Source organism: Rattus norvegicus, chromosome 1 (assembly GCF_036323735.1).
Source record: "Rattus norvegicus strain BN/NHsdMcwi chromosome 1, GRCr8, whole genome shotgun sequence".
Classification (NCBI taxonomy): Eukaryota; Metazoa; Chordata; class Mammalia; order Rodentia; family Muridae; genus Rattus; species Rattus norvegicus.
The window spans coordinates 210,729,469-210,754,254 of record NC_086019.1 but is presented as its reverse complement, the minus strand read 5'-3'; the positions used below and the strand labels follow the sequence as shown (position 1 = coordinate 210,754,254).

The window sequence follows — 24,786 nt, the reverse complement described above, 5'->3', positions numbered from 1 at the left end:
GAATTCTCTTAACGTGGGCTCCACGGGAATTTTGAGTTAATTTCCTGATATCACAGAGTACAGAAGCCTATCAGGCTCATTGTTTAGCTTACTTCCTTTTTAAAAAATTGTTTAGCCTTCAAGATGGGTGTGACTTTGAGTTTTATGGTTATATTATTACTCTGGGAGAGAGTGCAAGATACAAGATTTTCTGGTTACAGACTAAGGAACACAGTATTTTGGGAGAAAGATTTTGTCTTTGTGCTTTTGAAAAATGTGATTAGGCTCTGGAAACCTCACAGAGTTATACTGATCAGATTTGATAGAGGTAGACTGCCTGAAAAATTTATTCAGGAGAATCAAACAAAAAGATATCTCGATTCTAAACTTTTGTCTTGAGAGTTGTATTTTACAGAGTGTGCCTACTTGGAATCCTGGTCTCAAGAACTTTCAGCTGGATCCAGTCAGGACACATCCTGCTACAGCATTTGCTTTATTCTTCCTACCCCCTACTCCCAAGGAGATCTCAACGCTCATGTACAGCTTGAAGAAGTTATGGAAGAGTCATCGTCCCAATTCCCTGGACTTTGGGGGACTGAAAGTGGTTATTCTAAAGTTGTTTTTATGAGGAATTTAGGAATGGTAATTTAACAGGGAGGAATTAGCTAGATTGAATTGTACAGTCTCATTTAGTAACTAAGCTTAAATCATATCTTTGTTTGGGTATAGAATTTATTTGTTAAAAGAGTTTAAAAGTACAAGGTTTAGAGCCAGTCCTTCTATTGATGTCATTACAAACTTCTGAGTTGATTACACATGTGAGTTAAGGGCCAAATAGCAAATTCATGGCTCTGACTTTGTGAGAGAACTTTCAAGATATCAAGATATAAAGACTGAAAGACCCCCGGAGAGGACCTTTCCCTCAGGAGGAGTCCCAAGCGCCCAATGACCGAGCCGAGTCCACTCGGATGCAATCAGCAAGAGGGTTTATTGGAAAACACAGGTACCTGCGGGCACACAGTCTCTTCGGAGGACTTGCGCGCCCAGCAGCTCCAGCATGGGGCTTTTATAGGGATTGGGGAAGCAGAAGCGGGCATACAGAAGCAGATGCATAGTTACGGGGATTGGTGGATTCAAACGAGGGACATAGACATATTCACATATGATTGGCTATTTCACATGATGAGGTAATAAGGTATAGCTACACACATTGGCAGGTTTGGGGCGTCCTGGATGTCGGGGGCGTCCTGGATGTCGGGGGCTGGGGGCTTATCTCTTCCTGCCAGGTGGCCTGTGAGTCAGATCCGGTACTCCTGGTCTGTTCTGCATTCCTTTCCTTTTATGGTCTGTTAGTTCTAGCGGCAGGGCGGGGCTGCCTGGACTTGCTTTTCACAGTGTTTAGTCCTGAGTTGAAACATACTCTTTTAACTTCATATTTTTAAACCTTAAATCTGTATAATTTTCCTTTCAAAGACAACAGTCCAGATTGTCTTATATAGATGGATGATTTTCAAAAATGTCAGAAGTCCACAAAATTTGAGATGTAAAGTTACTTATCTTTTGTTGAGACATATCTGCTCCTAACAGTTCCCCTTCGGTGGATTAAATGAAGAATGTGAACATCTCTACCTCCAGGTGAGGCAATACTTTGTGGTTAGGCAGTCACTGGACAAAACTGCCTGTTTCATCTGCAGACTAATACTGTCCAGAAAAGGACAAATTATGCAGAATAGTTGACTGATAAACCCTGCCAAGACAGGGTGATCAGCCCTTCAAAATCTGCATTTCTAGAGTCTGTCAGTTGATTTTGGGCCAGAAGGCTGAAGACTTGAGCTCACATGTTGCTAACAGGGGAATGTGCTAGTGGAGATTTGTCTCTACAACCTCTCAGTTCTGGAAGCCGTGTTAGGCTTCCTTTGTGTATAGATATTTGGTCATTCTCAGATTTCTGACAGGGTTGAAGACATTATAGTCTCATAGCCTATCAGGCTGTTTAACTCTGAATATACATATTTTATTGGATAGTTATCAGATAGTATACAAGCTAGCCAAGATATAATATAGATTTTAAGCCTTTCTTAAGCTGGAATGGATAACTAAATGTTCTGTTTAACTGATATAATGATGGACTGGGTGTTGAATATATCATATGCTTTATAAATTGTAGGATGGTAATAATTGTACTCTATATGTAAGTGAAAAGGGCGTTTTAACTGGACAAAAAGGGGGAAATGATGTGGTTTGCCCTGAATTTATCTGTATTTTGATGCTAATTCCACTGCCTCAAGGACAGCTGCCTAGTCAAGGACTCAGAATTCAGGTGACTTCACCAGAACCACCTCCCCATTGAATTTGTAAAGTACAGGTGAGGGGCAGGTACAGGATAGAAGGAGGCCTATCATTGGAGGAGAAGGAAGGATGGGCGGGAGAGAAGTTTGAAGGAAGAGGAGGAGACTAGGAGAGAAAGGAAGAGACTGGAGACAGAGACGGAGAGAGGGGAGAATCCCTGGCAGGTGATGTTAAGATTCTGCTCAAGGGATGGATGGTACCGGGCTTTGTATGTTTAAGTGGGCAATTATATCTTATCAATTGGATCTAAGATTGTTGTGTTGTGTGTTCTTTTATGTGAGGGTTTGAGTGTAGGAAAGTGCGCAGCTGGGCTGTGTTTCCGCCAAGATATCTAGCAGATATCTTGGGCACCACTGTGTGGACCTAGCGGGGTAAAAGACAATGATACTTCTTTTATTTTTATATTTTTACAACAACATAATATCTTCTTGGCTACCACAGTAGCTGTTTCCTGATTGGTGGGGAAAGCTTCAACCCATCTAGAGAAAGTAAACACTAGGAGGTATTTGTAACCATATTTTCCTGACTTAACCTCTGTGAAATCGACCTCCCAATATACCCCAGGTCATGCTCTCCTAAGTCTCTTGCCCTGTTTGCTCTTGGCTGCTAAGCATTTACTTGCTGACATACCTTACGCTGTTCTACTGTCTCTCTGGCTAAAAACCTAAGTCCATTACATAGACCTTGACTGCTTGGATGAGCTTCTTATCCCCTAAATGAGTCCATCTGTGCATTTGGCCAAGTGAGTCTCTTGTTTGTTCCCTGGGGAGTATAGGTTTCCCCTTTGAGTGTGTCATTGTCCTTCCTCCTCTAAGTAACAGTTGGTGGGGTGGCTAGCAGTTTGGGCCTTTTTCTGCTACATATTCTTTTTTAAAAAAAGATTTATTTGTTTATTATTTAAGTTCACCAGACACACCAGAAGAGGGCATCAGCTCTTATTACAGATGGTTGTGAGCCACCATGTGGTTGCTGGGAATTGAACTCAGGACCTCTGGAAGAGCAGTCAATGCTCTTAACCACCGAGCCATCTCTCCAGCCACCCTCTGCCATATATTCTAAGTGAAGCCATCCCTTAGTTCAATCCCAGTTCCCAATGGGTGTCTCTTGGAGGCCCATAACCAGAACAGGCTCCTGCATAGCCACTCCTTGAGCCTGGTTATTGCCCCCGGGCCACTGAGTCTCTTCCCTTCTGATGTCTGGGCAATGAATAATACAGCTGCTGGCCTCATCAGGGCATCCAAGAGATCCAAGATTTCCTGTTTTGTATTTCTTTTCCCTCTGATGTGAGCAGTCCTCTCTCTTGGCATATAGCTCCATGAACGTGGGCTGTGGCAAATACACACCTGCTATCCCTGTAGATGTTAATTTTCTTGCTGGCCCCAAGTTCCAAGGCTTTGGTGAGGGCAATTAGCTCCTCTTTCTGCACCGACATGAGGGGGGGGGAGGGGAAGGTAGAGGTTCAGCCCAGATGACATTTGTGCTGCATCTCTGACCTTCATGGAGAAAACTGCTCCTGCTTGTAAACCAGGTAGCCTCAGCTCCCGGGGGAGGGGGGGTTGGTTGGAGAGGTCTTTCCTCCACCCATGGGCTTCTGCCAGTATTTGACACTCGTGCTGTGGTGGCTCGAGGTTAGGATCAGGCAGCAAGGTGGCCGGATTGAGTCCAATGGGTAGAGAATCTGGTCCATGTCAGCTGACTGGTGGTCCCATCGTCTGGGTCTTTCCATTCAATGCGAAGTATTGACTTTGGGGTGCCAAGGTCAGGCAGAAGAAAGCATCTTTCAAGTCTAAGACCATGTACCAAATTCTGGAAGGTGGTGAAGGTGGTGAACCCAGTGTGTAAGGGTTACGCACAGTGGTAACTCGACCACGATTTACCTCTCCTAAGTCCTGGACTGGGCAGTGATCATTAGTGCCCAGTTTCTTAACTGGCAGGAGTGGTGGGTTCCAGGTCAAATGGCACTAAGCCACACCCTAAGCTGGAGGATCCGGGAGACGTATGGCTTGATTCCTTCTTGTGCCTCCCTTGACATCGGGTACTGGTGCACCGAGGCAGGATCAGCCGGGTCTTAAGCTCCACACACACAGGGGCCCACACTCATGACCTAGCCTGGCTGTTTCAGGCCAAGCAAGAGGAAACTTTTCCAGCCACCAAGCAACGTCCTCTGTCTTTTGGGTGTTGGGCTCAGACAATTGGTATTTGTCCTCCAGCCTAATAGTAAGGACCTGGACAGGTTCTCCAGCAGACCCCCTTAATTGAGGGCCCTCAGGAAGGAAGTGGATCTGAGCTCCCATCTTGGAGAGCAAATCTCTCCTGAACAAGGGATGGGGCAATCAGGGATGACCATGAACGAGTGGGATATCCAGCCTACGCCCAGGCCCACAATTCTTTGGGTAGTCCATGAATATTGTTTAGTCCTAGTGGCCCCATGGACCCACAATTTTTTGCTGGAGACTGGCCCATCAGCTTGGAGGAGGACCGAGTGTTGGGCCCCAGTAACCACCAAGAATTGGGTGGATTCCTCTTCCACTTTCAAGGTTACCCTGGGCTCGGGGAGGGGGTCCAAACCCAGTCCTCCCTAGTCGCTGTCTCCCCTGGGCTAACACCTTCACCATTTGGGGGCGCTTTTCCCAAGGCCTGGGATTTCCTTCCTCCAGCTTTCATTTGTTAGGGCACTCTCAGGCCCAGTGGCCCCTCTTCTTGCAATATACTCACTGGTCCTTTTCAAGGGGTTTTCTGTCTCTCTTTGGTTGGGGTCTCTCTTCTCTGCTTTCCCTAACTACTGTAGCCAAGCTTCTCTGTAAATTCCTTTCCTGTCACTTTTGTATCTCCCTTTCATCTTCCCTTTTTCTTTCTCTGCTCCTTCTCCTCTTCTGTCTCCCTGTTATGGTAGACTTTCTCAGTAACCTGCACTAACCCTCAACAACTTACCCTGTACCCCCCTTAGCCTCTGAACCTTTTTCCTGATAGCTCTACTAGCCTGGATAAAAGCCATGGTCATCTCTACTAGCCTGGATAAAAGCCATGGTCATCTCTACTAACTTGGATAAAAGCCATGGTCATCTCTACTAGCCTGGATAAAAGCCATGGTCATCTCTACTAGCCTGGATAAAAGCCATGGTCATCTCTACTAGCCTGGATAAAAGCCATGGTCATCTCTACTAGCCTGGATAAAAGCCATGGTCATCTCTACTAGCCTGGATAAAAGCCATGGTCATCTCTACTAGCCTGGATAAAAGCCATGGTCATCTCTACTAGCCTGGATAAAAGCCATGGTCATCTCTACTAGCCTGGATAAAAGCCATGGCCACAGCAGCTTTGTGCTCCTCGATGCTGGGGCCATGGTGTGAATATACACTAGGTGAAATGCCTTCCACTCCAGGAAGGCTGAGGGTGACTCATCTGGTCCCTGCTTAACCTCACATACTTGGTCAAATTGGTGGGTCATGCTGCAGCCCCCTTGAGACCTGCCAACAGAGTCAGGTGGTAGACCTTCATGTGATCCTTACCTCCTGCCATATTAAAGTCCCTGCCAGGTCTAATCAGGGGAAATCTGTCAATGACAGCCTGGTAAATCGATGGTGGCCCCGTGTCTCAGGGGACATTCTTTCTGGCTTCCTCATTATCCTCTCGCTCTATGGTCATGAAGAGTGCTCTCATGAGTTTTGGATATCATCCCAGGTAGGCTGATGAGTAAATAAAACAGTCTGAGATTGATCAGCCCCTTGGGGTTATCTCAAAAGGGGGGTGTTGGGCCTTCCAGTTGTACAAGTCGGCTGAAGAAAAGGGCCAGTATTGCATGGCCTGATTGCCATCCTCATCTATGGGCCTTGCAGGGCCACTGTTGTATTGGTGAAGTGGCCTTTTTGCTCTGGGTCCTCATGGCTATCCTGGTTCCAAGGGTCCCTCCCCACCCTCTCCCCTTGCTGGGGCCAGAGGAAGGGGGACTGGATGAGGGCTCAAGGGAGATCCTTGAGGAGGGGCTGTGGGAACCGGAGCCATGGTAGGGTGGTAGGGGGTGGAGGATCCATCAGTATCAGATCCGCTGAGGAAGGTCCTGGAGGATGGTGTTCTTTACAGACAACTACTCTGAAGGTGGGCCACTCGGAAGAGCAGAGAGTAACTAAACCGCCCTTCTTTACTGCTGCTGACAAGTTTTCTCCTCTTTCCCCAACTTCCCTCCAGTGGTTAACTAGGATGTTTAACAGGGTAGATTCAGTTTGTCCTATGTCCAAAAATACCGTCAGTCCAAGTCCAAGTCCAAGAACACAGAGACAGACAATCAACATACAGACAGTTCACCCCGCCATGGGCATAGAAATCAGGCAACTCAGCCAGCTCCTGCTGGTATTGAGTCTCACAGGTTCCAAAAAGAGCAGAGTCATCCTGACTCCCTCTGGGGGCCTGAAGTGTCCTCCTGACTCCCTGCGCTAACAACATTAAGGCACTCTGCCGGTCGCAATTTACCGAACCAGACCAGAGGCTCTTTAAGCCTAACAGATGTTCGTGAGCAAGCCGAAAGCAAGACAGGCAACACCAATACAGACAACAGCGATACAGACAAAGCGATACAGACAGCACGGATACAGACAACCGGGGTACCTGACATCAAGCTTGAGCTGTTCCTCCAACCATTGTTCCTCGAGACCTCATAGGGGATCTGGTTTCCTGGCCAATGCACCAAATGTAAGGCTCAAAGAGAGTCTTAATTGTTGGAAAACAGCCCCCTTCCCCAAGTGAGACACGAGAATGGAGTTCAATGAAAACACGAAAGGTTTATTTTCCAGTGCCTCAGGGTTGACCCTCAATCAGCTCCTCCTGGCAAGTGACTAGAAGGGACCCGGAATGGCTATGACAAGCAGTTTTTATACTTTTTAGGGATACAGGTTACATCAGCAAGGTTTAAACTTATTGGCTAAGCATATTGACCTTTGACTCTATTGCCTAGTAAACATAGGAAGATTAAGATATGCATTCAAACTCTATCTGGGACCAGAGGATCAGGTGACTAATAGTAAGTACATTCTGTGGTTTTTCAAGAATGTTGCTGCTCCTCCCAAGAACTGTGGGTGGAGAATGAAACCTGGCCTAGCCTTGACCCACGGCGGGGGGTGTAAGGCTGGTGAAAGCCCCTAGGGTCCTTCACACCTACATTGGACCAGTGGATGAGACCCCCCACATTAGACCAGTGGATGAGGCCCATCCACACTGGACCAGTGGGTGAAGCCCACCCACACTGGACAGCAGGGTAGCTTTTTCATATTCAAATGCTAGTCTCTTGTGTGTGGGAATAATGTCCATCTGTCTATCTAGGCATCCCATGGCTTAGCCAAACTGACAGGTACAACATCGTATCTGGGCAATCCCAAATCTCCACTGCCCCCTCTGATGGCCCATTTTGTTGAAGGATGAAGACGGGAAAGAGATAAAGGTAACTGGAGGTGAGGTAACCAGCACAGAGGGAGGCTGGGTCAGACAGAGGCCCTGGGTGTGAGCAGATCAGGGCTGCAGGGAATGTAGAGTGGGTCTCATTCCTCCTGGGGATAGCTGGAGATGAAAAGGGCCTCCTTGGAGTAGCCTGAAGGGGAAAAGGAAATTTCTGGAGAGTCTTACCTAAGGCCAGAAGTCACATACTAAAGTCCATCCAGATACCAAATTCCCTCCTCTGCTTACAAAGTAAAACAAAACCTCATTGTAATAAAATGAAGCCTTCCAGGACTTGCCACTGGGGAGCCAAGAAAGGGCATTGGTGTCCTGACTGAGAAGGTCTGCCCAGGTGCCATGGGGTGGTGGGGCTGGGTATGGAATGGCTAGGGCTGATTACATGGATAGATGTATCAGGGTATTCAGGGTATCAGAGTAATCCTGGATAGTGTATCAAGATGGGGTGCCTGGACAACTTGGTAAATCCCAGGCATGGCTGGAGGTCACACCAGGCACTGCCCAAGAGACTGAAGAAATGAGCCAGTGGCTGCAGCCTATATTGCCATAGGGAGGCCTTTGGATTCAGACAGGGTGGGTCAAAACTGAAATGATGTCAGGGAGAAGAGGTAGCTCAGCAATTAAGAGCAGTGGCTGAGCCCGGACAGTGGGGGCACAGCCTTTAATCCCAGTCTTGGAAGGGAGAGGCTGTCAGATCTCTGTGAATGTGAGGCCAGCCTGGTCTACAGAGAATGTTCTAGAACAGCCTGAGCTACCCTGCTGCCCTGTCTTGATAAATCAAAAAAAGCAAAGCACTTGCTGATCTTCCTGAGGACCTGGGCTAAATTCTTAGCACCCGTATAGTGGTTCACAATTTGTAGCTCCAGTTCCAGAGGATCTGATGCCCTCTTCTGGCCTTCACAGGTGCCCAATACACAAGTGGTGCACAGACAGACAGACATGCACACAGAACACTCATACAAATAAAATTAAAATAAAAAAAAGAAAGTAAGAACGTGGTTTTCTATGTGGGCTCAAGGTGACAAAAAGCAAGGGACACGAGAGTGATCTAATGTGGGGGAGGGGAACATGCAGCCACAGAAACAGCGACAGTGGGAACAAACCTCCAAGCCAACAGTAATTACTCTTCTCAGGGAGAAAGATTAAAAGATACTACCGCATCTAGGATATGAATAAGAGAAAAAGAAAGAGTTTGGGGTCTATCACAGGGTAGCACGCATGAGAGATCTTGGGGTGAAGAGTTGAGAGGGCTGTAAAACAGAGCAGATGAAGCCGTGATGACTCAGAGCAGGGGAGTGTTGTTTGACGATGTCCAGAGAGAAGAGCAGGCAGGACCCTAATGGCAGGTAGCAAGTGGTCACTGAACACTGGTGGCTTCCCACGGCTAAAGAACAGAGGACACAGAGTACCCAGAGAATAGAGCAACAGAAGGACCTGAGGGGCTTTCGCCAGCCTTACACCCACTTGCGTCGGGGCAAGGCTCGGCCAAGTTCCATTCTTCACCCATGGGAACATTCTGGAGTAGAAAATTCTCAGAATGTACTGACTGATGCTTGCTAGCCAATAGATTTAAAGGTCAATATGCTTAGCCAATAAGTTTAAACTGTAACCTTGCTGATGTACCCTGTACCCCTAAAAAGCATAGAAACTGCTTGTAATAGCCACCCAGGGTCACCTTCTAGACACTCACCTCAAGGGACTGATTGAGGGTCGACCCCGATGCGCCAGAAAAGAAACCTCTTGCTTTTGCATCCATCTCCGTCTCGGTATCTCACTTGTGGGTGTCTCGAAGTAAGTACCACTGACCGAGGTTTGGGACATTACACAAGGAAGATCCAGAAGGACCATCTCATGGAATCCAAAACTCCCAGAAGTGAAGAGACCCCGTGTCTTAGTCTTTTCCTGTTGCTGTGACAACAGCGACTTAAGGGAGAAGGTTTTGTTTCCCTCACAGTTCCAGGGTGCAGACCATCATGGCAGGAAGCCGCAGCAGCAGGACCGGAAGCTGTTGGTCACATCATAGGCACAGCCAGGAGGAGGGGGATGTGCATTTCTGCTGAGCTCGGCTCCCTCTATCCACTTACAGGGTGCAGTATCTCCTGTGGGGATGCGGCCATGTCCACAGCTAGGCCTGGTCTTTCCACCTATCTAACCTAATAAGGAAAGTCCACAGGCATGCCCAGAGACCACCTCCCAGGTCACTCTAGATTCCCTGAGGTTAAAATGAACACTAACCATCACACACACTTGTAAGTCACAAGAATGCAAAGCAGAAGGCAACAGGGAATTACACTAGATTTTGGGGGTAGGTGTTTTGTTTTGTTTTGCCTTGGCTGTTCTGGAATGTTGTAAACCAGGCTGGCCTCAAACTCACAAAGTTCTGCCAGCCTCTGACTCTGCCTCTGCCTCTGCCTCTGCCTCTACCTCTGCCATCTCTGCCAAGTGCATAGATTAAAGGCATGTGACACCCCCACTGGGCCTGGGTGGTTTTCAAACAAGTTATTTGAAATATTTTGACTTGTAGCTTCTCAGTGAAATGTTTCACTGTCTGAGGAGGATGTGGCTGAGGGAGTAACCCTGACTGGCTTTCAGGGCTAGAAGACATCACTTCACGTGTTAGTTCATTTTTCTGTGATAAAAGGCACTGGCAAAGCTACTTCAGGAAGGGTTTGTTCTGGCTTACAGTTCTAGGGTGCAGTCTGTTACGATTGGAAGTCACGGTGGCAGGAGCAAGAGGCAGCTGCTCAGATTGTCTCTGGAGTCACCTGTAATCCCAACAGCAGTGAGGCAGAAGCAGGAGGATTCCAAGGTCAAGGCTGGCCAGAGCTACATAGTGAGACCCTGTCTCAAAACGAATAAATAAACAGTAACAGTGAAAGACTATCCTTGTGACCTCAGGCCTAGAATATGTTTCCTAAGCAAGGCCCTGTTATAGTTGAGGATTTCCTCTGCACAGCGCTCATTGTCATATCACATTATCAGAGGAAATGACTGCAATCCCCCGCACAGGAGGCAGGACTTGTGTTCATCAGGGGAGCTGAAGTTCCTGGCCTCTGAGAATCCTCCCAAACGATGAAGACCACAAAAACAAAAATAAAAGTCCAGTCCTGGGCTGGAGAGATGGCTCAGCGGTTAAGAGCACTGACTACTCTTCCAGAGGTCATGAGTTCAATCCCCAGTAACCACATGGTGGCTCACAACCATCTGTAATGGGATCTGATGCCCTCTTCTGGTGTGTCTGAAGACAGTGACAACGAACTCGCATATAAATAATAAAAACCTTTAAAAAAAAAAAAAGTCCAGTCCTGAGCTTCTAGCCTCGGACTGCATGCCTGGAACTCGTAAACCAGAGGCTAAAGGGAAGCTCAGTGTTAGGGAACACCTTGGAACCTGGTTCGCAGCAGGCTGACTATGGAAGAGGGTGAGTTGGAGGCCAGCTTGGGCTATGTAGAATGGCCCAGTCTCAAACAGATGAAAACAAGCAGGGCCAGGGAGATGACTCATCTGATAAAGGTGCTGGTTGACAAATCTGAGACCAGAGTTCAAACCTTAGGACTCACTCGGTAAGAGAGGACTGACTCCTGTAAACTATCCTGTGACCACCACACATATGCCACTGCATGCACATTCCCACACACAGACAGACAGATGGACAGCCACATAGATACACACATACACATAATATAAACAAGCAAAAAGTCAATGAAAAGACTTTGGCGTTTAAACACAGGCTTCAAAATACAATGGGAAAACTGTCATCTGTTCAACTGCTCAAAAAAAAAAGCACAATATTACAATAATCATCTCTCCTGCCTTCAGACAGCAAAAAAGAATATGTAGGCTAATTATAAAATCATAAAACTAAAAATAACAAAGTCAGGCAACAAGTCACTTTAGCACCTTCTCCTTTATAAAATGACTTTTAAGAATGACGCGGCAGGTGGTGGAACAATTGCTTAGCAGTTAAGAGAACTGACTGTTTCTTTTTTTTTTTAAGAATTATTTATTTATTATATATAAGTACACTGTAGACACACCAGAAGAGGACATTAGAACTCAATATAGATGGTTGTGAGCCACCATGTGGTTGCTGGGATTTGAACTCAGGACCTCTGGAAGAGCAGTCAGTGCTCTTATCCACTGAACCATCTCTCCAGCCCCTGGCGTCATTTTTTTTAAAGATTAACTTATGGGCTGGAGGGATGGCTCAGTAGTTAAGAGCACTGGCTATTCTTCCAGAGGACCCAGGTTCAATTTCCTGCACCCACATAGCAGCTCACAACTGTCTGTAACTCCAGTTCCAGGAGTTCTGACACCCTTAAACAGACACACATGCAGACAAAACACTAATACACATATAATAAAAAAATAAATCATTTAAAAAGAAAATAAAAGAGCTAAGTGTGGTGCCATAACCATCTGTAATGGGATCCGATGCCCTTTTCTGGTGTGTGTGAAGACAGCAATGGTGTACTCACATACATGAAATAAAAGAATACTTCAAAAAAGAGCCATAAATAAGCAAACAGGCTGGGCTACATGAAAAGGATATCCCCTTCGACTAAGTGGGTTTTAGGGACTGGAGTCAGGTCTCGGGGTTGCCAGTGGGTGCCTTTACCCAGTGAGTGATCTCATCTGCCCTGTTTTGATTTGATGTTTGACGTGGTGTTATTCTATGTACCTCAGGCTGGGGAGACTCCTCAGACAGAAGGCAAGGCTGAAGCCACAGACATTTTGAAAATCACAATAAATAAAAATCATGGTTTCAGAGGCTGGAGGGCTGGCACAGCAATTAAGAGCACAGTCTGCTCTTGAGAACTGGAGTTCAATTCCCAGTACCCACATAGTGGCTGGGACCATCTGTAACTTCAGTCCCAAGGGGTCTGAAGTCCTCTTCTGGCCGCTTCAGGTACCAGGCATGTGTGTGGTATACAGACATACATACAGGCTAAACACACACACACATAAAAAAAAAAAACCCACAATAAAATGAACCCCCATCTGTCAGGATCACCGCCCCTCTCTCTCCACTGCCCTAACTGCCTGATTCTGTGGCTCTCTGAAAGGCAGGTTCCCCATATTTCCATGTTCTTATTCAAGTTCAGTCTGGCTATCACAGGAGGCTTGGTGGTAGAGCTACACATAGGAGCCACCATGGAAGGACTAGGGGCATAGATCAGTGGTAGAAGACTTGTACAGCTTGCACCAGGCCCTGGGCTCCACCTTCAGCATTGGAAAAGAAACATCTTGGCCATTCTTGGCTCTTCGTTGTTCGAGACACATTTTACTTCCAAATTCTCAGTTCTATGAGAAGTCGTGTGAGCCTTGGGCAGAGTCTGCACTGAGTTTGGTAAGCACAATTCCTGAGCATCTGAAATTCTGGCTGACTCTAGGGCTCATAGACCAAATCATGCAAGGAAAACCATTTTAAGTACTAGCCTGGGCCTCATGAATTGCCTTTGGGAGATAAACAGTGACCTCTGGAGGCGAAGGCGCAGCAGAGCTCACCCTGTGTCTGCCCACAGAGACCCGGGCCAGCTGTTTTCCTTTTCAGTGGTTTTCAACCTTCCCGACAACGCTGAGGCTCTTTAATACACTTCCTCATGCTGTGGTGACCCCACCTCAGAGTTATTTCATTGCTACTTTGGAACTGTAATTTTGCTACTATTATGAATTGTAACCTAAGTACCTGACTCCAGGATATCTGATATTCGACCACTTGTGAAACAGTTGTTCAACTTCCTAAGGGAGTCGTGACCCACAGGCTGAGAACCACTGATTTACAAACCAAGGCTGTTCTAAAAACTGGATTCTTTGGAGTAGGGTGATTCAGTTCACATTTGTAACAGTTTCCAAAGGGCGTACAGACACCTCCTGTATCTGCCATCCCACACAGCCATCAAGGACACACTGGACATAAATATACTGGCTGCTCTTCCAGAGGAAGAAAATATTACAGCTTAGTATTTGAGGACAAAGAGAGAAAGCAGAGTGCCCGGGACAACTCGGGATTGGCAGAGGGGACAGGCCAGATAGTCAGCCCTGACCTGCTGGGTGTCTAAGCTCAGGCAGGCAGCTGGAGTGCTCTGTCCCTGTAATTCATGGCCTGTCTTAGTTACGACCTCAGTGGCTCCCCTGAGGAAACTGCAGAGGATGTCTACTGTGACCATCAGGACAGAAGACAGAGAGGGACAGGGACAATGGCAGGATGACCAGGCAGGTGGGGCTGACATCTGGGACCCCCTGGGAAGCCAGGTGAGCACACAGGGCTTGGGCTGGCTGGCCATGGGGCCTGGTGCTGGTTCTCTGCCCACTTCCCTCCCAGGAGAGAGGCTTGTCTCGGCTGTACGCTGGGCTCCTGCAGCTGCATTCCATCTGTGTTCTGATTCATGTCATCTAGGCTGGAAATGAAACTTAGCTATGACTTAGCCAGACCTGAGTGTGATCCCAGCACTCAGGAGGCAGAAGCAGGTGGATCTCTGTGAGTTTGAGGCCAGCCTGATCTACAGAGTGAGTTCTAGGACATAGTGAGACCCTGTCACAAAACAAACAAACAAACAAACAAACAAACAAACAGACCTGCTAGGTGTAGGGAGGCACTCCTGTAATCCCAGCACTCAGAAGGCAGGAAGTCAGGAGTTCAGGGTCATCCTGGGCTACATATCAAGTTTGAGGCCAGTCTGGGTCCCAAGAAACCCTGTCATAAAACAACAACAAAGCAAGAAAAATTTTTAAAAAATGAATGTAGCAGACAAGTCTGTACAAACACTGCATGCCATTCCTGTTCTAATTACGGACAAAAACAATGAATGAATGCAACCGCACCTGGGGCACAGAGAGGTCAAGGAACTAGATCAAAGCCACAGAGCATGCCAACAGAAAGGCAGAGGAGTAAACCAGACTGAATTCAGATCCTACTCTCAGCAGGTATCCCAATTAAGGCAACAACAGTCTATTTGATGGGAAAGCACAAATTAAGAAGGGAAGTTACTCCATCATCCCAGATGCCAGCCGCCAAACAGCCTTCAGGATAAAGCCGTGCTCCTGGGACCATCTCAAACACCATCAAGACCTCTCTCCCAAGGGGCAGACAGAGCTTGGTTGTTGGGGTTACGGTGGCGGGGGGGAGGCTGCCTAGCATGCATGAAGCCCTGGGTTCAACTCCCAGCCCTGCATAAAATCAGGTGCTGGGGTACACGCCTGGAACCCCAATGGCCAGGAGGTAAAGACAGGAGAGAGAAGCCAAAGCCTCCACTGCTCCTCTAGGGAGGCCAGGCTGGGCAGCACTGACTGTCTCAAAACCAAAAGCTTTAGCAAGCTTCTTAGTTACCGGTGGTCATATGTAGTTACCCTAGTGGTCATAAGAATTTCAGATTTAAAAGCATCTGGCTCCAGGATGGTGGGCAAGGAGTTTAGTTTCTTCTGTCAAATTGTAAATGTTTTGGGTCATTGAACTCATGTGCTATTGTAAAATGTTTTTTTTTTCTTTGAGTCAGAGTCTCGTACAGCGTAGATCGGCTTCAAACTACCTTGCTATGTCAGCAAGGGTGATCCTGAACTCATATAATTAGACCTTGTTTATACAACATTGGAACATAACCCCTCTAGTCTCTGTATTTTGTATACTTACAATGAAAGGAAAGCTCTATTTTTAAATTTTTGAAATATAAAACCGGTTATAGTATTAAATAAACATTTCCTAAAGAGAAGGTCAACTCAGGCAGGCTTTCGCCCGCTTGGCCAGGATACCAGTAACTCTGTACAGTTGGTCCTGGTGGACGAAGAGAGTTTCCTGGGGATGGTGACATCCACAGGGCTCCTCAAGAGGAGGAATAGGAAGAAAGGGCTGAAGGGACTAGCAGACCCTGGTGTGTGCCAGCTGTGCAGACAGGGCAGTTGGAGCCTTGAATACTGGACCTAGGAACCTTAAGCACAGTTCCAAGTCAGCGAGGAACTGTGAAGAACTTCTGGTAGAGGGAAGAGGCAAACAGGCCTGGGACTTACACACCTCTGCTGGTTCCACATTTGTAGAGGATGAATTAGAGTAACAAATGGGGGTCTTAGGTGACTTGGAAGTTTCCAGGTGGCAGATAAAGAGCCATGGCTATGAGGAAGGACATGGGAGCAGGAGTGTCTGTTGGAAGGGACAGTGGGTATGAAGCAAGTGAGATGGCAGACATCCCTTATGTTTCTCGGTGTCCAGACAGAAGCCAGACACAGCAGGGAACAGGCTGAGAAAGAAGGGAGCACCAGGCCTTGGACTCTTCAGAGGAAACTGCTTAGGAAATGACACCAGAGTGGACATTTAAAAATATTTTCTTTCTAGCCTAACTTAGCTTCAAACTCATGGCAATCCTCTTGCTTTAGTCTGCCAAGTGTTGGAATTACAAGTGTGAGCCTGTACAACCATGTCTCCTTGTTCTCTCTCTGCCTCTCTCTGACTTTCTGTGTGACACACACCTCGTTATTGGGGTCAAAAAGAGGACCTCGAGCATGCAAGGCAAGCTAAGGGACATCTCCAGCTGCCTCATTTAAAAAATGTTTTTTCATTGTTGAGAAAGGGTCTCTATATGTGTTACTACATATGCAAGGATGGTTTTAAATTTGTAGCAACCCTCCTGCCTCCACCTCAGACTCCCTTCTTTTTTTTTTTTTTTTTTGTTCTTTTTTTTTTTTTTTTTCGGAGCTGGGGACCGAACCCAGGGCCTTGCGCTTCCTAGGTAAGCGCTCTACCACTGAGCTAAATCCCCAGCCCCAGACTCCCTTCTTTACTTGAGGAGCCTTGCAAACAAGTGCACTGGCAGCTGTACCCAGCTGGGTGGACCACTTAGCATCATAGCTACACTGTCTGCTTCTGCAAATGGGGTTCATTATTCCTATTTGATGTACGTAGAAGGATTAAGAGGATACAACATGGTAAGCCCTTGGTGCTGTGCCTGACACTAGATGAATGTAGGTCCTGTCCTCCACTCTCCATTTCTGTCGCTTCCATGACCTGCATCATCTCCCTGTGATCTAAGTACTTATGAAGAGAGGGGGGGTCCGGGAATACCCTGGCTCCGCACCGCTCCCCCTCCTTCTGCCCTAAAATGATCCACAGACTTAGGTCTGAGCCCTGGATTAGCTGTGTAATCTTTAGCTCTACCCAGGAGAGGGGGGCCTGGGACTGCCCTGCCAGGCTGTGGATGCTCTTGGTGCCTCTTTGGGGAGCACTGATGGACACAGTGACTGTCGCAGGCTTGTAGTGCTGTGGGCCCTGCTGAGTGACAAGCATGACGGGAAGGAAAATACAGATTTGGGTGCAGTTCTACCAGTCAGGGAGAAATCCTTCAGAGCCTCATTTTCACCCCCATGGAATTAATGCCATGCAGGGTTACTGTCCCAGTTTGCTGTCTATTTCAGTGGTAAGTGCCATGACCAAAAAAACCAAACCAAACCAAACCAAAACAACAATAATTCGGGGAGGAAAGGCTTGAGTTTCCATGTCACAGCCCATCATCGTGGGGCGTTATGTTGAGGACTCATGGTTCCTATGGGCAGAAATGATACGAAGGCCAGGAGGAACACTACTTACTGGTTTGCTATCCATGGGTTGCTCAGATCTTTAAAAAAAAATACAATACAGGACCATCTGCCCAGGGATGACCTCACCCACAGTGAGCTTGGCCTTCACACATCAATCCTTAATCCAGAAAATGCTTGCACAGACTTGCCTACAGGCAACTTAATGGACGTAATCCCTTAGTCAAGAGTCCCCCTTTTCATATGTCAAGTTGAAACAAAACAAAAACAACAACAAAAAAATCCCCAAAACAACAAAAACTTCTAACCAGCATACGCTGTGGGCAGTGTGTGGGTAAACAGGCCCTCATTCCTCTCTTAACATACTACATTTCTAAGTCAGACATTGGAGTGACAATTTTGGAGTTTTGGTTTCTTTGAAAAACACAGGAATATTATGGGAATGTGTTTTTGTTTTGATCCCAAGTGTGAAGATACGGGGCTGCTTCAGATTGTCCACAGCAGCTGACTATGATTTACCTCATGCTCTAGCTAGGGCGTGATTTTGCCAGCTACAGAGAGTTTCTGTGATGATGTGACATTTGGAACTCTGTGGAGTTTTCAGAGGGAATATAAATGCTAGGGCCCCAAGAGATTGTTAAGTAATTGTGCACAAAGAAGAAACAAGAGGAGGAGGAAGAAGAGGAGGAAGAGAAAGTAGAAATAATTAGATATCTTAATAGCAAAGGTCAGACTTGCCCCAAGGAACCCATGCCTCTAATCAACAGGAAGTAGTCTAATGATAACGTTGCCCCCTATCTGACCCCTGACTTTATTCAGGTGTAAGGGTCCATGATTCACCAAAGAATGATACCCTGGACTCAAACAGTATGTAAACACAAAGAGTGTTTAATTCTCAGAAGTCCAGCATGCTGGGCTCTTCCATTACTAAGACACCCGAGTGTATTCGTAGGCTTGGTTTAAAGCATATTAAGGGACTATTAAGACCCTGTCTGACAAAGCAGAAGGAAGGAAAGAAGGAAGGAAGGAAAGAAGGAAGGGAGGGAGGGAGGAAGGAAGGAAGGAAGGAAGGAAGATGGTTATGCAAGCAGAAAGAAAGAAAACTTATATCTGGGGCTGGTTTGTGAATCCAGCATTAGAAAGTCAGAGGATCACAGCAAGTTCAAAGTCAGCCTATGCTTATAGTGATTTCCAGGTTTGCCAGGGCTTAATGAAACCCTATCTTAAAAGAAAAACAAGCAAAACATTTTTGTTTTGCTCTTTAAACATCACACCAGAACCAGATCAAGGTCCTTAAATATCAACCCAGAGCTGGACAGCTTCTGAAGACAGGAGGAGTCAGGCTGCAGTGTGTAACCAGAGCGCCAAGGGCTGAATCCCTGACAAGGGGAGGGGAAGCCTTGTAGCATCGACCGGAGCCTGGACACCCACTGACCATCCCTGGTCTCTGCATTACTCTAAAGGACTTACAGACACACTGCTCTAAGAAGAACTATGCAAAGATGCTGGGTCAGCTTTGTGGAAGGTGTGTGTGGGGATGGAGTGGGGGAGGCAGCAATGGTTCTGTTGTTAATAAATACTTCCCCAGGGCACACGGATGCTCAAGAGGTAGTTCAGCAGGGCTTGGCTAGGTCAGCGTAATTACACCAGATCAGGACGATCCCGCTGTAGCCCAACTAATTCTCTCCCCAGCATCTATTTGTACCTGGTGCCCACTAAACACAGAGCCTGTAGGAAGTGAAAAACTTACCAGCAGAGGGCGACATGTGAGCCTTGTTTTCTAGAGAAAGGAAACTGGTCTCCAAGAAAGGAGAGTCTGGCTCAGCGGGACTACATCTCCCAGAAGAACCAGTACCAGAATAAATTTCCGGTCTCTGTGCCCTCGCACCCCTTAGTGAGGGGGGTGGGGGGAAGGAGCGCGGAGCGTGGAGCGCGAAGGCGCGGAGGCATCTGGACACGCCTCTGGCTGCGGGACGTGTGACGCACTTCCTGTGCGCCCCCCACCCGTGTGTTTCTGTCGCGCCGGTCCCTCGGTTCGGAGTTGTGAAGGTGACAGCCGGAGGTGACTGGTCCGGCTTCCGCGATGCTAGCAGCACGGCATTTTCTCGGCGGGTCGGTTCCCGTGCGGGTATCTGTGCGTCTCAGCAGCGGCACGGTGAGGCCCACCCTGATTCTGGCCTGGGGTGTATGCGTGGCGAGCGGGGTTTGGTTCCCCCGGTAGAAGCCTCTCCTCTCCGGGCTACTACCCGGCCTGGATTAAAAATGAGCGGTTCCAACTCGGGACTGATGCTCTCCGGCCAGCCTCTCTTGTTTTAACAACCTCGTCCTAGGGTAAGGTTTGCAGGTTTTGAGGCATCTTAGCTAGTCTGTTGTTTCTTCTTCGCAGCCTTGCCGAGTATCGGGGTCTTTGCCCCACTTGAAAGTTCAGAAAACAACTTTGGAAAAGATGTGTATCCCCTCAACCCCCCGACAGTGTTCTGGTTCCTGTAGTGGCCAGAAAGCGCTTTTGTGATCCCCCCCCCTTTATTATGAGATAGGGGCTCACTATATGGTTCTAGGCTGTATTCAAACTAGTGGCGACGCTCTTATCTTAGTCTCTCTGAGTGCTCCTGGGACCACAGACCTCCATCACTACAACTGAGGAGAAGTGCTTTTAGGGAGGTAGGAGTGGATGTCAAGCCACTTTCTACTAAGTCATGAACCATTCCAGCGCACACCTCTCCATTAGCTCAGATAGACCCCAAACACCTTTTGTTTCCCAGCCCCAATCAGGCATTTCTCTTCTGCCAGTGACCACATACTACCTCTTTAACAGAGTTAGTAAAATTAAGCCCCTCCTTCTAACAAGGTTTTATTCTAGTGGGAGAGCCAGACAAATCTATGCTGGGCTTGGGGAAGCAATGTTGGTGCTGTCACTGAAGTGGGCTTACTAGGTCCCATCTGCTTTTAGCTTTGTGAACTTCCCTCAGTTTCTTTTGTTTAGGGCGTCAGTTTTCCTCCTTTGGGGATGTTACCAGGATGAATTATGGAATGTTTAGCTTGGTAACTTCTAAAGAGGAAGCACTGATATAAGTGGTAGTCGGAAGCTGTGATGCTTCAAAGACTTTGAAGCCTCTGTAGCCCAGCCCTTCCTATGTAGAAAGACCCAAGAAAATGAAAATTCTGCCCCAACCCCTCATGGTCCCTGAGCTCTGCTGGACCTCCTGACCTTCTGTCTCCCCAGACAGCACCCAAGAAAACCTCATTTGGCTCGCTGAAGGATGAAGACCGGATCTTCACCAACCTGTATGGGCGCCATGACTGGAGGTGAGGCAGTGCCCTTAGCCTGCTGGGCCCATAGAGCAGGACGTCTCCTCCCATCATTCTCATTCTGTCCAGGCTGAAGGCTCCTTCCCGTCATTCCCATTCTGTGCAGGCTGAAGGGTGCCCAGAGGCGGGGTGATTGGTACAAGACAAAGGAGATCCTGCTGAAGGGGCCTGACTGGATCTTGGGTGAAATGAAGACATCGGGTTTACGGGGCCGTGGTGGTGCTGGCTTCCCCACTGGCCTCAAATGGAGCTTTATGAATAAGCCCTCGGATGGCAGGTTTGTGGGGGAGTATCCTGAGCTCTGGTTGCAGGGCACACTAGGGGGCTGCTGAGTCACTGGGCTTTGGGGCTGATGCTGGGAAACTTAGCAGGCTATAAGAGGATAGATAGAACTTACGAGGTGTCTCTCCTCAGCAGAGACTTAAGATTTACAATCCATCCAAGATCTTGATTTAGGCAGACCTTATTCACACTCCAACTTCGTTCACCTTTTAGTAATTAGCAAGCTTTGGAGAATCTGGTCCTTTTGAATTTTCTTTCTTCTTTTTTTATTTTTTCATGTACGGGGGGGGGGGGGGAGACCGAGACGACAGACAGACAGACCGAGTCTGAGGATGATATGCAGTTGACACCTAGAATGTAAATTATAAGGTTAACCCCTGGGTTGGCACAATGGCTCCGCAGGTACTGCCTCCAAGTCTGGTTACCTGAGGTCATCTCTAGAATCCACGTAGAAGAGAGAGAGAGCTGGCTCCCACAAGTTGTTCCCTGAGCTTCATATGTCTTATGGCACATGCTGCCTCCACTAGTAAATAAATGTAATAGACAAAAAAAATTGTTTTCAAGACACCATTTCTCTGTGTAGCTCTGGCTGTCTTGGAACTCACTCTGTTGACCAGGATGGCTTTGAACTCAGAGATCTGCCTGCCCCTGCCTCCTGAGTGTGCTGGGGTTAAAGGTGTGCACCACCACTACCTGACTTTATTTTTAAGTCATCCACTCACTCTCCCTCCTGTTGGCCTCTGGGCTGTGGTGGAGGTTGAAGAACAGTTCTTATGACCAAGAACTGAGTTGACTCTCAAGGGAAGCACAGGGAGAGGTGTTGGATTTGTTCTCTAAGGAGAACATCGATTATCTTGTGGCATACCTGGTCACAGACGGAATAGGCAGTAGGAGTCCTGTCACAGGTAGAACAAAGAGAACCTTGGGTAGGACAGAGAGGATTGGCCGCCTTGAGGCGTCTGAGTGCAGAAGGAGTGGAGTTTGGTTGAGCACTGGGTCCTGGTGGGTCTGTAGCCTGACTGATGTCCAGGACCCCACAGGCCCAAGTACCTGGTGGTGAATGCTGACGAGGGTGAGCCCGGCACCTGTAAGGACCGAGAGATCATGCGCCATGACCCTCACAAGCTGGTGGAAGGCTGCCTGGTGGGAGGCCGGGCCATGGGGGCCCGGGCTGCCTATATCTACATCCGAGGGGAATTCTACAATGAGGCCTCCAATTTGCAGGTGAGCACATGGGTGTTGGCTGACAGTACACACACACTTCATATGCTGTCTTTCCTGGCACAACCATTCTTAGTACCAGTTTCTGGGCCAGCAAGAATGGGGTGGGTAAAGGGGGAGTCTATTCCTGCATCTATCAACAACGTGACCTGGCCTCAGAGTTCTTCCTTTGCGCTCCAAAGTTCAACTTAGGAGGTCTTCAAGGGTTCCATGGGCTCTGGATTGGGGTCTAATATTCTTGGGGTGTGGTGGGGCTGGGAAACTTACACCTTGTCCCACAGGTAGCTATCCGAGAGGCCTATGAAGCAGGTCTGATTGGCAAAAATGCCTGTGACTCTGATTATGATTTTGATGTGTTTGTGGTGCGTGGGGCTGGGGCCTACATCTGTGGAGAAGAGACTGCGCTTATTGAGTCCATTGAAGGCAAGCAGGGAAAGCCACGCCTGAAGCCGCCCTTTCCAGCAGATGTGGGTAAGACTCTGCCCCGCCCAGAGTGAGGCTCTGCCTTAGCTCTGCTCAGCGGGATCCTGGCTCTGACCAGGTACCTTCTGGGTAGTTCTTGCAGTATTTTCTGTACCCTTTGGAGGGGAGGACAGGTTGATGGGGAAGGTGTTAATAACACAGGCTCTGCCAGAGCCACCCACAGCCTTCGGTTGACATCAGATATCCATGTCCTCTCTGGACAGTGTACTTTTCTTCCTGTCCCAGGAGCTAGGGTTGTGGTGGTGAACAGAAAATAAGCTTCCCTGGAGTCAGGTGCGGTGCGGACCAGGAGTGATGTGGAGACAAGAGTAGGAACTGCCACAGAGGCGGACATCCCACTAATGAGTCATGTTCCCAGAGGGGTAATGGTGCACTTGAGAGGCAGAGGTGGGTGAATCTCTGAGTTCAAGGCCAGCCTAGTCCACAGAGTAAATTCCAGGACAGTCAGGGCTATGCAGAGAAACCCAGTCTCAAAAAACAAAACATGTTCCCTTTCCTGGGAAGCCACTGGTCTCTTTTCATTTCCTTGAAGGAGTATTTGGATGCCCCACAACTGTGGCCAATGTGGAGACGGTGGCTGTGTCCCCCACCATCTGCCGTCGTGGCGGCACCTGGTTTGCTGGCTTTGGCCGAGAACGCAACTCAGGTACCAAACTGTTCAACATCTCTGGCCATGTCAACCACCCCTGCACTGTGGAGGAAGAGATGTCTGTGCCACTCAAAGAACTGATTGAGAAACATGCTGGTAAGTGGCCCGGGCCACTCGGGGGGGCCAGAGCTGTGAGAGGGCACAGTGGCATAGCCATGACAATCCTTTTGGAAATTGTCACAGGTGGTGTCTTAGGTGGCTGGGACAACCTCCTTGCTGTGATTCCTGGTGGCTCATCCACTCCACTGATCCCCAAATCTGTGTGTGAGACAGTGCTGATGGACTTTGATGCCCTGGTGCAGGCTCAGACGGGCCTGGGCACAGCTGCGGTTATTGTTATGAACAGCTCGGTAATGGCCCTCATGCCCCACAAACCTCCTGCCAGCCTGGGTGTGTGCCCTCCCTGGGCCTCTGAGAATTCACTTGACTAGCTCTTAGCTCCCCATTCCTACAGCTGAAAGCCCTGTATAGTGGGAGAGTGTGGGCCAAAACTCTGGAGCCCAGGTCAGGGGTGTTGTGGGAGGCTAAGGTGCCTGCGCACTGTTCCTTGTCTCCTAGACAGACATTGTGAAAGCCATCGCTCGTCTCATTGAGTTCTACAAGCATGAGAGCTGTGGCCAGTGCACCCCGTGCCGGGAGGGTGAGCTTCTGGGGAAGGTTGGGATGTGGTTGCTGAGCTGTTCTTAACCCTCCCCCATGAGGCCTGCATCCTTTCAGGGTTGTCCCCTTCATGGTGGCAGACCCTCAGACCTCTTGTGCTGCTCTGCTACAGGCGTTGATTGGATGAACAAGGTGATGGCCCGATTTGTGAAGGGGGATGCCCGGCCAGCTGAGATCGACTCCCTGTGGGAGATCAGCAAGCAGATAGAAGGCCACACCATTTGTGCTCTGGGTGATGGGGCCGCCTGGCCAGTACAGGTACACACTGCCCTGCTGTGTGACAGCCCGGAGCTTTGGGAATTTGGAACTCTGGTTCATTCAATGCCTCCCTCACCTTCCCAGGGTCTGATCCGACATTTCCGGCCCGAGCTTGAGGATCGGATGCAACGATTTGCCCAGCAGCACCAGGCCAGGCAGGCGGCCTCCTGAGCCTGCATCCTAGCCTGCCAATTTTACATCCCTTTGGGAAGCTGGACAATAAACAAGTGCTGCCCACTCTCCAATCACAGCTTTTCTGGGACTTCCCTTTTCTCCCCTCTATCCCCCACCCATGAGTGCAGATTTGTTCCTTCACTGGGCAAGGGAAGCAGAGTAGGACCAGGCAGTGAAGGGTGGACTTGGCCCACTTCTCTTTTTATGGCACTAGGGGACCAATCCCAGGGCTTTGGACGTGCTAGGTAGATGTGCTGCCACTGAGCCGCACCCCGTCTATCATAGCCTCTAAGGCAACGGTTCTCAACCTGTGGGTCATGACCCCTTTGGGAGTCTCATCGTATTTGTATTAGGGTTTATAACAGTAGCAAAATTACAGTTATGAAGTAGAAATTAAATAATTTTATGGTTGGGCGTCACCACAACATGAGAAACTGTATTAAAGGGTTTGCAGTATT

At 48.2% G+C, this 24,786-nt stretch overlaps 1 protein-coding gene and 1 long non-coding RNA gene across 3 annotated transcripts; one reads left to right on the top strand and one right to left on the bottom strand.

Moving 5' to 3' along the window:
* Window positions 1-7,083: 7,083 nt before the first annotated feature.
* On the bottom strand, window positions 7,084-19,162 carry LOC134483955 (uncharacterized). Its single transcript, XR_010061172.1, has 2 exons — window positions 19,043-19,162; window positions 7,084-14,467 (listed from the first exon to the last, which is right to left on the bottom strand). It is a non-coding gene; the product is annotated as an uncharacterized LOC134483955 (long non-coding RNA).
* On the top strand, window positions 19,152-24,399 carry Ndufv1 (NADH:ubiquinone oxidoreductase core subunit V1). Of its 2 annotated transcripts, NM_001006972.1 has the most exons (10): window positions 19,364-19,447; window positions 20,516-20,598; window positions 20,708-20,878; window positions 21,924-22,107; window positions 22,386-22,575; window positions 23,120-23,332; window positions 23,420-23,586; window positions 23,795-23,876; window positions 24,009-24,154; window positions 24,239-24,399. In NM_001006972.1, the coding sequence occupies exons 1-10, from the start codon at window positions 19,376-19,378 to the stop codon at window positions 24,323-24,325; spliced, it is 1,395 nt and encodes a 464-aa protein (NP_001006973.1). In that variant the 5' UTR covers window positions 19,364-19,375; the 3' UTR covers window positions 24,326-24,399. The 2 variants fall into 2 exon arrangements, with proteins under 2 accessions (XP_063142869.1, NP_001006973.1); XM_063286799.1 differs by having other exon boundaries at window positions 19,152-19,447; window positions 24,009-24,399.
* Window positions 24,400-24,786: the final 387 nt, after the last annotated feature.